The sequence below is a fragment of the Peromyscus eremicus genome, chromosome 23, assembly GCF_949786415.1.
Source record: "Peromyscus eremicus chromosome 23, PerEre_H2_v1, whole genome shotgun sequence".
NCBI classification, from domain to species: Eukaryota; Metazoa; Chordata; class Mammalia; order Rodentia; family Cricetidae; genus Peromyscus; species Peromyscus eremicus.
This window is the reverse complement of record NC_081438.1, coordinates 32983994-32999046: the sequence shown is the minus strand read 5'-3', so window position 1 is coordinate 32999046 and position 15053 is coordinate 32983994. Positions and strand designations below refer to the sequence as shown.

Here is a 15053-nt window from a genome sequence, read left to right as displayed (position 1 = left end):
TTCTTGCTTCTTCCAGGAAATCACCAGTTTGTGTAATTGATATGCTAGGATCAGAAGTAAACCTTCAAGTCAGCTATTCAAGATTATTGTTGACTGTGAAGTAGTAGCAATGGGAGCCAATTAAAATGAGAGTAGAGGGGCTTAAGGGGATTTTATGTAAGCAGGACATAGTCAGGGGTCCTTGAAGTTCATTAGGGGGACAGGAGAAATTATGCATTACATATGGTGAGTAGGAGGAGGAAGTTCATGCATTACTTATTTCTGAGCTCCATTACTTCTCTGAGTTTCTTAGTATTATTCTCCTATAACTATTTCCTACTTATAAGCATATCAGTAGAATTGTTGTTTTTATTACTTATATATTTTTGGAATTGCTAGATATTTATGGTTATACATATTAAAACAATTTCTTAAGTGAAATATGTCTCTGTTTTTTCTCCTGAGTTTCTCATCTCAGGCAGCCCACCGATGAACTTTAGCTTTATTTTCATTATTCAAGGTTTTAAAACTCAGCTAAAATGTGTTCTCACCACGTGCTAAATGTCCACAAATAGTATTGTCAGTGTGTATAACCAAGTGGCTTCAGTGGGGCAAAATATTAGAGGACCATTGTTCATTGAGTCTTCTAATGTAGGTTATTGCTAAGTAATAGACAGATAGATGGATACATAGATAGATACGTAGGTAGGTAGGTAGATAGGTAGGTAGAAAGATGATAGATAGACAGATGATAGGTAGATAGATTGTAGGTAGGTAGGTAGATAGATAGGTAGTTAGGTAGGTAGATAGATGATAGGTAGATAGATAGATAGATAGATAGATAGATAGATAGATAGATAGATAGATGAGTGGATAGATAGATCACACTCAGTTATTGGTTTTTATTTTTATTTAATTCTTGATGATGAATACAAATCTTTAAAATAAAATTGTTTGTAACTCTTTCACTTTCTCTATAGCCCCTGACATTCCTTGTATACCATAAATTTTAATTTTCTTTTTGACTTTGTTGTTGTTCTATATAATGTACACATATTCTCTACCACTGTGAAAGTACGAAAGTGTGCAAAGCAGGTGAGGTCTACTCACATAGCTCTCGCATCTGAATGCAAAGATTCAGCAGACAGAGGGTTCAATGTGATGGAAGCAGGGAATAGTCACATAGAGAATTGAATTACGTGTGAAGGAGAAGTTTCCTGGGGAATGCAGGGTTTCAGAGAACATGTTGTTGAGAGGTTTTTGCATGTTGGAGGAAACAAAAGGCAAAACTGGAATATGCTTATTGGATTTTGCAAAGATTTCAAAACTGGAAGTTTCAGAATAACACAGGAAAAAGGTCCATACTGTGACTGGGGCAAAAAGCACGTGATATTAACAGGAGACCAAGAATCCCATGAGATCATGAGACTACGTTTTGTGACTAGTTTTCAACAAGTGTGTGCATTGATGTATGTGTGTGCTTTGTGTGTGTGTGTGTGTGTGTGTGTGTGTGTGTGTGTGTGTGTGTTCTATCTGGCTGCGGGGGTAGGTGTAGATTTGATAGGACAAGGTTTGTTGAATATATTCCAAAATGGGACACATAATATAGAGGGCAGAACCCATTTAAAAAGCGACACATGTAAATAACAAAAAGGCAATTTCAATTGACAAAACATCTTTTCAGCCACATCAAGGTGCAAATTAAGCTAGTGATCAGAGTAACTACTGGTGTCTTCATGTTTCAGCAGCATCAAGGGTACTTTGTTCCTCATCATTTTCCCCTGCCACAAGTTCTGATCATATGTTATATTTAAAGACTCTATTTCTAAATTTATTTTAAAATTTTTATACAATATATTTTGTTACTATTCTTCCCCCTCCCATATACTTATCCCCTTTCTACCTCCCCAACTCCATGTCTTTTGCCTTCTTCCATTCTCTTGGTCCATAAGCTTAGTATATTCTGCAATGTCTTCCTTGTTTTCTTAGTGTTTTGTTTCCTCAGAGAAATACATCACCATTTGTGTTGCAGGGCATGTGGAATAACATGACACTGGATCTTGGTTGCTTTGGTCCTGGTCTTCTTACCTTCCTTCTTTAAGGCCTTTCTATAAACCTAATAGTAGATATCATCTTCTTTAGAAATGTTGAAAGGTTTTGGATTCTTCGACCTCTTTTGAGTCCCAAATGCTAAGGCAGAGCCTGCTTTCTCATACAAGAACCGCCTGGGCATGGGGTTAGCCCACCCATATCAGTGACCAATCAAGAGAATGTGCCACAAGCTTGCCCACAGGTGAATCTTACAGAGGCATTTTTACAATTAATCTTCTCTCTTCCCAGAAATGTCAAGGTTTGTTTCAAGTTGGAAAAAGTTCAACCATCACAAGGGTTAAGGTTTAAGTATTTCAATGGGTAACTTTTCAGTAAAGCTGAGAGGTGAGTGAATATTTCCACATCCGAGAAGGCTAGGGTGCTGGGAGCCTTACTGTAGATGTGTTAGATGATCTAGGACAGATGTGTGAAGTTGGCACAAAGAAGAAACTGTGACCACCTATGTTCAAACAAGTGGCCTTGAATAGTCTGGGCTGTTTTTATACACTTTTGTTGGTTTGCTTGAACAGTTTTACAATCAGATTTGTTTCCTTAAGTTTGTAGAAAAGGTTAGTACAATTATGTTTGTTTTTTTTTCCTTCTTTCACCCCCGCTCCCCCTACTTTCCCACTGGTAACCATTACCTATTTGATCTAGAGCGCAAATGTTAGAAGCACAAGCAGTGTTGCAAGCCACAAAGGAAGTTTTCTAACTAGGCAAACTTACAGATAGAACAGTTGGCAGCATTTGTGGATACAGCATCATGCAGAGTGGAAGATAGTTTTGTCTCTAGTGGTTAATATTTACATCTGGTAAGGTCTGGGTTCTCACAATCCACTCACCAGCCAAAGCTGGATCAAGTCATTATACTTTCTGTACTACTCCATCTCCTCTGGGGATATACTAAGGTTTTCCATTTATCCTATAGACAACATAACTTGGAAACTTACTCTTAATAGTTTATCCCTTAAATGTTTATCCCTTGTCCTTATATCCATCTATCTTAACTTCTTACAGTATTGGTACAGTTATTAGAAACGAGAGAACTGTGGATTTCTATGATTCTATTTCATTACCTGTCTCTAGATTGTTCCCATTAACTCCTGATATCATCTCTTTTTAGCATTTCTCCAAAGTGCCTGTGGTTAAAATCATTCTTCCCAGAACAGTTGTGCAAATACGTAATATTAAACTTATGAGCTACTGTGACTCTTTTAGGCTAGTTACAGGGTGCATTGGAAAGGCAACATCCTTTTCTTAAAAAGCCTGAATTCATGGTCACATTTGAAATATCAAAGGCTTTAGGGGCTGAATCAGGTCCACTGTGTATTCTTAACAACATTCCCTTTGGCTGACTCAGATGAGAGTCATCAAGAGGAAGTTTTCCTTTTGTAATAGCTATTTTATCTGTGACTGAGAAAATGAAATTAAAGGTAGGCAGAAATATGGCTTGTATAGCAAAAGCAAGGAGAGAACTTAGCGCATATGCTCCTGGAGTCAAGTCCAGAATTATGTAGCAAACTGTCCACACGCTTTGCCAAATGGGCTAGATTCTCCAGGGCCTTGCCTTATTACTCAAAGTCGCATGGCTCCCACTACTAGAGGGAGAACTATGCAAAATTAAACACACATGAAAAACTGAAGAATTCAGGGCTTGACTAATATGATAGTGTTTCTATATGGTTACATAATTTCATCATTACATTTTCTCTGTTTTTTTTTGTTTCATTTTGTTTTAATTTTTAGTAACATAAATGACATGGAGCTAGAGAATGACACAGAAATTTCACAATTTCTTCTTCTGGGAATTTCAGAAGACCCAAGGCTGCAGCCTGTCCTCTTTGGACTGTTCCTTGTCATGTACCTGGTCACTGTGCTTGGGAACCTACTCATCATCCTGATCACGATCTCAGAATCTCATCTACACACGCCCATGTACTTCTTCCTCTCCAACTTGTCATTTGTGGACATCTGTTTCACCTCCACCACTGTACCAAAGATGCTAGTGAACCTCCAGTCACATTATAAGTTCATAATGTACAAAGACTGCATCACTCAAATGCTTTCCTTCATATTCTTTTCAGGACTGGACATCTTTCTGCTAACCATAATGGCTTATGACCGATATGTGGCCATTTGTCACCCCTTGCATTACACAGTCATCATGAATCCCAGACTCTGTGTGTTGATGGTTGTGGTGTCCTGGATAGTAAATGTCCTACATGTCTCATCACAAGGCTTCATGGTGCTGCAGTTATCCTTCTGCACAGAACTGAAAATTCATCACTTTTTCTGTGAGCTGAATCAGGTGTTACAACTCACCTGTTCAGACAACTTTGTTACTGTCCTTGTCATGTATCTTTTACCTGTGTTGTTGGCAGCTGGATCCCTCATTGCCATCCTCTGTTCTTACTACGAAATACTGTCCTGCATACGTGCCATCTCATCAGCTCAAGGGAAGTACAAAGCATTTTCCACGTGTGCATCTCACCTCTCGGTTGTCTCTTTATTTTATTGCACAGGAATAGGTCTATATCTGAGCTCTGTTGTAACAGAAAACTCGCAGTCCACTGCCAGAGCCTCAGTTTTGTACAGCGTTGTCACTCCTATGTTGAACCCATTCATCTATTGTCTGAGGAATAAAGACATAAAAAGTGCTGTGAAAAAGTTTTTGAGGTAGAAACAAAATCACACCTGTTGAGCCTCAAAAAAAAAAAAAAAAACCATGACTATAGGATTCAGACCCTCAGGTCATATCTGAGATACATTGCTCTGATTGTAGAGTAGAATGTGCTCCTTCTACTGTGTTCTTGGAAGCTCTATGAATATGGCTTCACTATTCAATTTAAAGTCTTATTTATTATTATTTTTACTATCACTGAAATATCCAACCTTCTCCATTATCTCATTTTCTACATTTTTCTAAGAAATACTTAAAATTTTCAATTATCTGATACCACATGTTTAAGTATAATTTATTTCAAATGACATATATAACAAGTAAACTTTCACTTCTTTAAAATAGTAATAAATTTTATTACTGTTAAGAAGAACCATACTTGGCACACAAAGCTCCATATATAAATTTATGGTGAAGGAAAATCACAAACTATGGTTTTTCAATATGTATTCTTCATCTCATAGTGTATGATTAGCTAATTGCTCTTTCTTGTGACATAATATTAGTACATTATGGCTGGAAATTATATTTTATTCTTACACTTAAAATCATGTTTCTATTTCAGCTCATTGTTCTGTATATAACATAGTCTTATCCAATCCAGTGTTTGAAATCTTAGCTATAACAATTAGATAAGACATAATACGGGTAAAAAATGGGAGGGATGAAGAAGTCACACTATTCCTCTTTGCAGATGACATGTTTCTATATATAACAGAACCCCAGACACTATAAGAAAACTTATTTTATATCTAATATATATGTCTAGTAAAGGGACAGGATAAAAAAAATCAAAGTAAAATTCAGTAGCTTCTATAAATACCAATAATGAACTTGGCTGAGTAGAATAGCTGCCTGGAAGAGGTTTAGAGCAAATGAGGAACCTGAAACGGATACTCTCCAACCCGTTGAACTGCCTACAGGCTGTGCAATATGCTTCAGGTCCCCAGCTTTGTGAACTGTCACCCATGCTAGGATGAGAACTTTGGTGATGCTGCTGTCTTTGAGTCATTTCTGCTCCTGTAAGTAAGCCCAATAAAATATTGTTTCACAAAGAAAGAACTTGGCTGAGCAACAAATTGGGGAAAATATCACATTTGCTGTATGTTCAAAAATAAAGTACCTAGTATTAATCATAACCAAATAAGATAAAGACCTCTGGAAGAAAAACTTTAAGACACAGAAAAAAAGAAAATAGAGATGATAGTGAGACCTTCCATGATCTAGGATTGGCAGAATTAATATTGTGAATATTTCCAAAATCTAACGCAATTCCCATAAAAATTCCAGTACCATACTTCACAGAGATAGAAAATATTCAAATCCATATGGAAACACAAAGAGTCACATAGACAAAGCTATTCTAAACAGAATGAACACTGATAAATGTAGCCCAATAGAAACTTCAACCTATACTATAAAGCCATAGTGAAAAAGACAGCATTGTACTGCTATAAAATATACATGTAGACCAATGAAACAGTGTAGTGCTTTAAATGAGAATGTGCTAATAGGCTCTGACGTTTGAACATTTCATTACCATTTGGTGATGCTGTTTGAGGAGGCTTAGGAGGTATGGCCTTGCTGGAGGAAGCTTCCATTCATTAAGGTAAGCCCCCAGGTTTAAAAGCCTTGTGCCATTCCTAATTATTTCTCTCTGTTTCCTGTCTCTCTGTTTCCTGGTCGTTGTTCTGGATATGAGCACTCTGCTTCTGTTCCTGATGCAATGCCTGCCACTTGCTCCCTTCATGGACTCTTAAACAATCTGGAACTATAAGACAAATAAAACCTTTCTCTTACATTGTCTTGGTCATGCAGCTTATTATAGCAATAGAAAAGTAACTAATATAATCAGAATAGAGGCCTGAGAGATGAACCCACATGGATATGGCAAGAGCATTTGAAGCATGAACTGATAATAGTGATAGAATACTGTCACAATTACTATGGGTTCCTATGTGTAACTGTGTATGTTGTTCAGCAAATATCACTCTTTTATACTCACAAACAGCCTCTGGATTTTATGGTCTTTATGGCCCCTCTTCCATGAAGATCTCTGGGACTTTGGAGGGGGCATATAATGTAGATGACACATTTAGAGCTAAACATTCTTCAGCCTCTGAATCTGTACCCTGACCAGTTGAACATTTTTGGTTCATTGCCATCTTCTGCAAAAATCCAAGCTTCTCTAATGGGGGTTGAAGGGTGCTCTAGTATATGGGTTCAGTAAGAAGTTCTTCTTTCCCAAAATCAACCCTACAGAATCCCAGCATGGAGGTGAGTGTGTATGTGAAGTCTAACCCCTAGCTAAGGAGGTATTAGGAGATGGAGAGTCATATTTCTTTAATGGTGTGACTCTGATGGGGCAACCATGTTCCAGAGGATGGCCACATACCCATGAGTATAAGTGTAGCACAAATTAGATTTGCTAGACGTTTTTTGTAAAGTGAACACAAATTAGGGTGGGTAGAGCTGTGATTGTGGATCTAGGAGGAGTTTAGGGACATGGTGAATATGGTCAAGATACATCATATGAAATACGCAAAGAACTAATATTTTAAGAGGAAAAAGACAAGGAATCTGCTCAAGAAATGGTGCTGGCAAAGCATGATATCCACCTGGAGAAGAATGAAATTAAATCTATGTATTTTAACTATATAAAAGTTATGTCAAAATGAACCAAATACTTTAACCTACAAGCTGAAGTTATGAAACTGCCAGAAAAAAATCGTAGGCAGGATACCTTAAGATGCAAGAATTTAATTGCTATGGCAGTTAAACATTTTGCAGAGGCCACAGGGGAAGCTTCAGACCCAGTTCAGGGACCATATTTGACATGAGTTAGACCCACAGACACAGAGGAAGCTCCACTTTTCCCAGCAACCTCTGCAGTAGCAGTAGTTAAAGACACAGTGTAGGCCAATTCTGAGTATGCATAAAGCATATTGGTTTTTTGAAATTTCCACATCTTGTAGCAGTTTCAGAAGCTGTGGGCTCAGTGTGGGGACAGAATCTGGCTCTGGGTAAGACTCATGGAGGGTGTGGTGAGCTCCATTGCTTACAGCATAAGCTGCATACCCAGACAGGAGGCCTGAACTGGAACAGGCCAACACATGACCCACAGAGGAAAGCCTAAAATAGAACTTTTAGCTCTAAACACTAGTCCCAAAGAAAAATGACACCCCAACCAACCCTAAACATAAGTTAGAACTCTAAAAGCATTGCAGACTCCACCACTAAAATAAAGGAAGAGTTGAATTTGCATAATAAAATATACAGAAGACAGAAAGAAAAACTCAAGCAACAAAACAACTCCAGATGCACAAGTCCTGGCCCAGAAAAAGAAACAACACAAAAATCTTAGTCAACACATATTCTACACAAATATTAAATCTCATAATGGTTACAAAGGCTGGTTGAACTGGATGATACAAATACATCCATACTTATCACCCTCACAAAACACAACTCCAAATGCATCATAAACTTCAACATAAAACAAAATACACTCAATCTGGAAGAATAAAACATGAGGAGATAGCCTTCAACTCAGTGGCACAAGAAAAAAATGAATAGAACATTGTTAGCACAGGCACTAAGACTAATAATTAATAAAAATAACCTTGTGAATCTGAAAATCTCTGCACAGCAAAGGACACTATCATTTGGACAAGGTGGCAGCCTTCAGTCCGTGGAAAGATTTTTACCAACTACACATTTGATAGAGCACTAATAAACAACATGCATAAAGAACTAACAAAAACTAGATATCAAGAAAACAACTCAGTTAAAACTGGAGTACAGATCTAAACACAGATCTCAAAATAGGAAACTCAAGTGGCTGAGAAACCTTTAAAAAAATATTCAACATCCAAAGTCATTAGGGAAATGCAAATCAAAACTATTTTGAGATTTCATGTTATATCCACCAGAATGGCTAAGATCAAAACAACTAACAACTGAGGCTATTGAGGATGTGGAGTCATCTACTGTTGACAGGAGTGTAAATTTACATAGCCACTATGGAAATCAGTGTGATGGTTCCTCAGGAAGATGGGAATCAGTCTACCTCAACATCCAGATCTGCCATTCTTTGGCATACGCCTAAAGGATGCTCCATCCTACTACAAGGACACTTGCTCAACTTTGTCCATTGCTGTTCAATTCATAATAGCCAGAAATTGGAAACAACCTAGATGTCCATCAGCAGAAGAATGGATAAAGAGAATGTGGTACATTTATGCAATGGAATATTACTCTGTCATTACAAAATGAAATTCACTAGGAAAAATCATCTTGAGTGAGGTAACCCAGACCAAGAAAGACAAATATGGTATTGTTATTGCTTACATGTGGATATTAGCTCTTAATTCAATGATAAGCAAGCTACAATCCACAGAACCACAGAAGTTAGGTAGAGAGTAAGGACAAGTGGGGACATATAGTTCTTCTTAGGAGAGAGAAATGAAATAGGTAGTTATGGATGGATGATGCAAGGAGACTGGAATGTGAGAATCAAATGGCAGGTAGAAGGGAGGAGGGGAGCATGGGAGGAAATATGAGGAGAGACAGCTAAAATTAAGGGACATTTGAGGGGTAGTATGGAAACCTAATATAGTAGAAGCTTCCTAAAATATATACATATATAAGCTTTAGGAAGCTTCCTAAAATATATACAAAATGAAATTGCCAAATAGTGGAAGAGTCAGAGCCACAACTCTGGTCACATATAAATCTTCCATTACAGGATGAGTTACATCTAATTGAATTGTTGGCCAAAGGGCTTTTATGGGAACCCCCAAACAACCGACATTTTTGTCAAGTCTGTATGTGTTCTGCACAAACTGATAACAAGGTTCTAGTTCTGAAGACCACACCAACACAATTCATTGAACATAGAGAAGTGGAGCTTGTGCTACTTAAAGTCTTTATCCCTACATGCTGAGTCTTTGTTACAGGAAGGTACTCTGCATTCTACTAAAGGATAAGCATATACACCAACCCAGCTACAAACTTTTTGCTCTGCAATAGTGTCCTGCCTTCAAGATATGTTAGTGCAATAATGGCACAAAGCTTGGAATAGTAGTCAACCAGTATCTGACTTATCTTAAGGCCTACTCCATAAGATGGAACATATACTCAACACTATGCTGGTAACCAAGAACCTGAGATAAATTGCCCAGAGACCTAGGGTAATACCAAATACTAATGTTCTAAAAACAAAACAGACAGATAAACCCCACAAAGGCCAAAAAACAATGTACCAATAAAATGACTCCTAATGACATTCTGTTGTACTCATAGATGAGTACCTTGCTTAGCCTTCATCAGAGAAGCTTCCTCTTGCAACAGATGGGAACAAATATAGAGACCCACATCCAGACAATAATCAGTGTGAGAGACCTTGCAACACTCAGCCTTAAACAGGATGTCTCTATCAAATCCCTCCCCTCAGGTCTAAGGGAACTCAATGGGAGAGGAGATGGAAGAGTGTAAAAGCCAAAATTGATGAAGGACACAAGGCTGTCTACATTAACAGGATCAATGACTATATGGACTCACAGAGACTGAGGCAGCAAGAACATGGTCTATACCAGAAGGGGTCCTAGAGCTAAAAGAAGAAGAGAACACATGCCCCCTGACCCAGTAGCTATCTCCAATTGACAACCACTTGCAAGTGAAAACCTAGTTTTCTCCAAAGGAGTCTCACTGGGGGAACAAACTACTTTTAAGGGTAATCTGCCTATCTAGAAGCAGGTGGCCAACAGAAAATGAACCCAACAGCATCTTTGGAGGTTCCTTGTTTCATACTGTTGTGTCTGGACTTTTTGTTTATCTTATTTTTTTAAGTTTTATTTTCATAATTTAATTTTATTTTGTATATTTTTACTTTTTTCCTCTCTTTTTACCCTATAGGCATTTTGCATATATATCATGGCCTCTAGTTTAATGTTCATATAGAATTCCTAAGTGAGTGAATGAGTCTCTTGTGCCTACTCCTTGTGACCTTTCTTGGACTCTTTTCCTTCTGTTTGTTTTGTTTTGTCCTATTTCAATGTTTCAGTTTTTATATTATATTATGATATTATTATTCCTTGGAAGCCTCTTTGTTTACTAATGAGAGACCGAAAGGGTGTGGATCAAATGGGAGGAGAGATAGAAGGAACTACAAGAAGTATAGAGAGAGGAAACCATAATCAGGTATTAGAAAAAAACTATTTTTAATAAAAGGTAAATAATAATATATGAATATGCAGCAAGAAAACACAAAGAGCTGAATAAAATGTCAATTCAAGATATGATATGAAAATAAAATTCAACAAGGAGATGGTATTTCTGAAAAAGAAAAACTCAAACTTAAATGATGCTTGAAATGCAGAACTCAGTAAACCAAATAACAACCCCATCAGATAGCCTCAGCAATAGAATGAACCATGCAGGAATGCAAAATTGGGGCCAGAGAAAAGGTAGAGGAATTGAATTCCAAGTAAAGGACAATTTTACATTTATGAAAATCCACAAACAGAATATGGGTCACACAAAAGTCCCATCTTTTGATTATGGGTATAGAAGAAGAACAACATAGCAAATGTGTAGAAAATGTCTTCATTAAGACCATAGAAGGGAATTTCCCAAACCTAGAGAAAAAGATGTCGTCTCGGTTACAAGCCTACAATATCACAAATAAATAGATGCAGAAAAAGAACCTCCTCTGTGACATATTATAGTTAAAGCACTAAAATCACAGAATAAACAAAGGCTGTCAAAACCATAAAAGAGACAAGTCAAGACACTTATGAAGGCAGGCCTATCTACTAACACCTAATTACTGAAAAAAATATTTTAAAGCCAGAAAAGCTTTGAAGTATGTATAAAAAGTTCTGGATGATCACAACTGCCAACTCAAATTGTTATACAAAGAAAAGAACTATACACTAAAACTGATGAAGAGATATAAAGAAAAACTTTCTATGACAAAAACAGATTAAAAGAATGTGTATCAACTAAAGCAGCTCTACAGAGGATACTGGAAGGAATACCTCCATCTGAAAACAGGGATAAACACCTGAAAGGTTACAGGACAATTCTAAAACAGTTTGTCAAGAGAAGTCCATTAAAGCGACACAAAGCAACAAAATGATATAAACTAATGAGCCCTGTTTGATAATAACTCTTTAATGATCTCAATTTCCAATGAAGAGACACAGACTAGCAGTTATCTTTAGAACAGAACCCATCTTTTTGCTGCCTATAAAAGACACACCTCACTATCAACACTGAACATTACTTTGGGGTAAAAGGACAGAAAATGGTGTTTCAAATGAATGGAACTAGGAAACAAGGGTGAGTAGCTGTTCTAATGTCTGTCAAAAGAAACTTCAAATAGAACTAGTCAGAAGAAATAAGGAAGGTCACTTCATATTCGTTAAAGGAAGAACTCACCAAGAGGAGATACAATTCTAAACACATATATACAAGAAACAATGTTGGCACCAAAACCTCAGAATAATCCCACACAATGAGAGTAGCTAACCAAAACATAGCTAACACCAAAAGAGCTGACAGGAAGAAATCATCAAAATCTAGGCAGAAAAGATTGAAATGGAAATGAAAAAAAATCAACACAAGGAATCAATGAAGTGGGTTGGTTCTTTGAAAAGATTAAAAAGATTCACAAACTTTTAGGGAAATTAACTAAAAGAAAGCTATGAGAGGCCCAGACTAATAAAATGTGAGATGAAAAGGGAGATTTTACAATACTTGATCCTAATTTATGTGTAGGAGAACACCATATGCTTCAGTGCCACACCTGTGCTGATTATATCTTCCATCATTCCTGTCACATAAAAGATTAATGAGGAAAACCTTTTTATTCTGTAAAAAAACAAAATCAAACTCATGGGTTAAAACAATGTTTTTATCATTTTGTCTTCAAATTAAAATTATAATGCCAGAAATTAGCCAACTGAACTCACAGTGCCTTTCAATAATTATGCAGTATGATCAAGTATGATTTATTTACAAAGGGCATGGTGATCCATATAGAAATCAAAGTACATGCTAAACCATCAATTGAATGTAGGAACTGCATGATCATTTCCATGGGTGCAGAAATGGTGTTTGATAATATACAATCTTTCTTTGTGATGAAAATCTCAAAAAAATTATAATTGAACAAATGTACATCATCATGACAAAGACTATACAATGATCCACTGAAATCTAATATCATATCCAGTGGGGAATCTGAAGGCATTTTTTTCTGAGATTTGTATCATGACAGGATGCTGACTCTCACCATTAACAATACACCATGATACCTGAAGCTGTATATAGAGCAAATGGACAAGAGAAATAACAACATACAAATTAGAAAGAAAAAAAGCCAATTTACTCCCTTTGCTGGAAACCTCAAGAGATGAAATAAAAGACTTTCCCAGAAAAAAAATTAGAATTGTTAAAGCAGTTAAATAATAGGATACAATACAACCACAGAGAAATAAGTATCATATCTATATATAGCTAGTAAAATAACTGAAAAAAGAAATTGAGAAATTAATACCATTTTATAATAGCTACCTGAAACTGCTATTGTAAACCTCTATACTCTAAGCCAAACTGTCCCATCTTCATGAAATCAGCCATGCCTACTTGCAAGAGACCATCATGATTAGGCCTATGAACTGCTGATATTCCCTCCAAGAAGGTCAGTAGAACCTCACCTTAATACCAGGCCAATTTTCCTAGCCACATCTATGGAATTCTGCCATAAATATATGCAGTCTTGGGGTCTTGGGGATTGGCTTGAGTATATAGGCTGGGAGAGGTTAACTGAGAGGGGATCTCTCCATTTGTCCAGCATAAGAGAGCCATCATCCATGTTGCATACACACTTACACAGCAACTGTTTTAGAGCCACCCACACTCTTGCCTATAACTTCTTACATGCTCTGTAAGTTAGCCTCTAATAACCTCATTGGTTTTTTAGAGTGAACTTGGGTGAAATTCAACTTCAGTTTATTCTTGGCATCTTAGGGGGTAGTTAGTATTATTTGGCATCACCCACCTCCTCGAAGGAAAAAAAATCTTACAAAAACTGCCTAGAATTAAATTTGGTCAAGAAACAGAATTATCTTTACAATGAAACCATAGAATATCAATTAAAGAAACTAAAGTAGTAGAAGGAATACAAGCATCTCCCATGCTATTAGGTTAGAAGCATTGATATTGTCAATGTTCACACCTGACAAAAATGTCTTCAGAGTCATTTCAATTTTCATCTAAATACCAAATCTATGGTTCACTGAAATAAAGATGGCAACATTACAATTCATATGAAGTGTCAAAAGACACCACAAAACCTCGACAACCCTGAATCTAAAATATAAAGCTAGGCACAACAAAATATCTGAATTTTAAATTATCACAAAGCTATAGTATCAAACATGGTGTGGTACTGTCAAAAACACAGACTCAAAGACTTCGGGGTAAGATGGAGGATTCAAAACCAAGACAGAATTTGTTGATCTATTTAGAAAATGCCTCCATCAGATTGACCTGTAGACAAGTATGCAGGGCATATTCGTGATTAATGACAAATGAAGGAAGGGCCAGCTCACTGTGGGGGTACCACCCCTGGGCAAGTGGTCCTGGGTTGTAGAAGAAAGCAGACTGAGAAAGCTATAGGAGAAAGCCAGTAAGTGGCCTCCTCCATGGTCTCTGCTTCAGTTCCTGCCTCCCGATTCCTGCTGCCCTGACTTCCCTCTGATGGACTGTGATTTGGAAATATAAAATGAAACAAACCTTTCTTCCCAAAGTTGCTGTTGGTCAAGGTGTTCATCACTACAACAGAAAGCAAATTAGAACATCTGGTATATATAGACAGTAGAATACTCCTTGGATTTAAAGAAACAACAAAAATCCTACATCTGGAGCAGGTGGATGAAATTAGATGACGTTAAGTAAAAGAAGCGAAGCATAGGAAAAGAACTACAAGCTTTTAGTCAAATGTGGAAACTAATATTGTTGACCTCATATGAGTAAAGAGTAAAATAATGGGTGGAGGGTGGAAGCTGCAGGAAAAAATGGGTACACACATGGTTTTGTGATGCAATGCAACAATATAGGTAGATGAGATGTGGCATGTTCATGGTGGTGTTGTCATAGACTGACAATACAATTAGACAAAACTATCTGCAGTGTAATAGAGTGATGATACTACATTGATACTCATAAAATTTACTGTGGATTTCAAAATAGGTAGAAAACTACTTGAAATGTTCACAAGGATAATAAGTAAAAA

The 15053-nt window shown here is 36.9% G+C and overlaps 1 protein-coding gene across 3 annotated transcripts; it reads left to right on the top strand.

The window, feature by feature from the left end:
• The first annotated feature begins 3829 nt into the window (after window positions 1-3829).
• Window positions 3830-12462, top strand: LOC131898124 (olfactory receptor 7A17-like). 3 transcript variants are annotated; one of them, XM_059249218.1, is made up of 3 exons: window positions 3830-4737; window positions 7779-7791; window positions 7970-7990. In XM_059249218.1, exons 1-3 carry the CDS (start codon window positions 3830-3832, stop codon window positions 7988-7990), a joined length of 942 nt encoding a protein of 313 aa, XP_059105201.1. The 3 variants fall into 3 exon arrangements, with proteins under 3 accessions (XP_059105201.1, XP_059105202.1, XP_059105203.1); XM_059249219.1 differs by lacking the exons at window positions 7779-7791; window positions 7970-7990 and adding an exon at window positions 12421-12462 and having other exon boundaries at window positions 3830-4729; XM_059249220.1 differs by lacking the exons at window positions 7779-7791; window positions 7970-7990 and having other exon boundaries at window positions 3830-4750.
• Window positions 12463-15053: the final 2591 nt, after the last annotated feature.

Coding starts and splice junctions, on each gene's coding strand:
- LOC131898124 (XM_059249219.1), top strand. CDS start 3,830: ATGGAGCTAGAGAATGACACAGAAATTTCACAATTTCTTCTTCTGGGA. Junction 4,730..12,420: donor ATAAAGACATAAAAAGTGCT/GTGAAAAAGTTT, acceptor AAGATTAAAAAG/ATTCACAAACTTTTAGGGAA.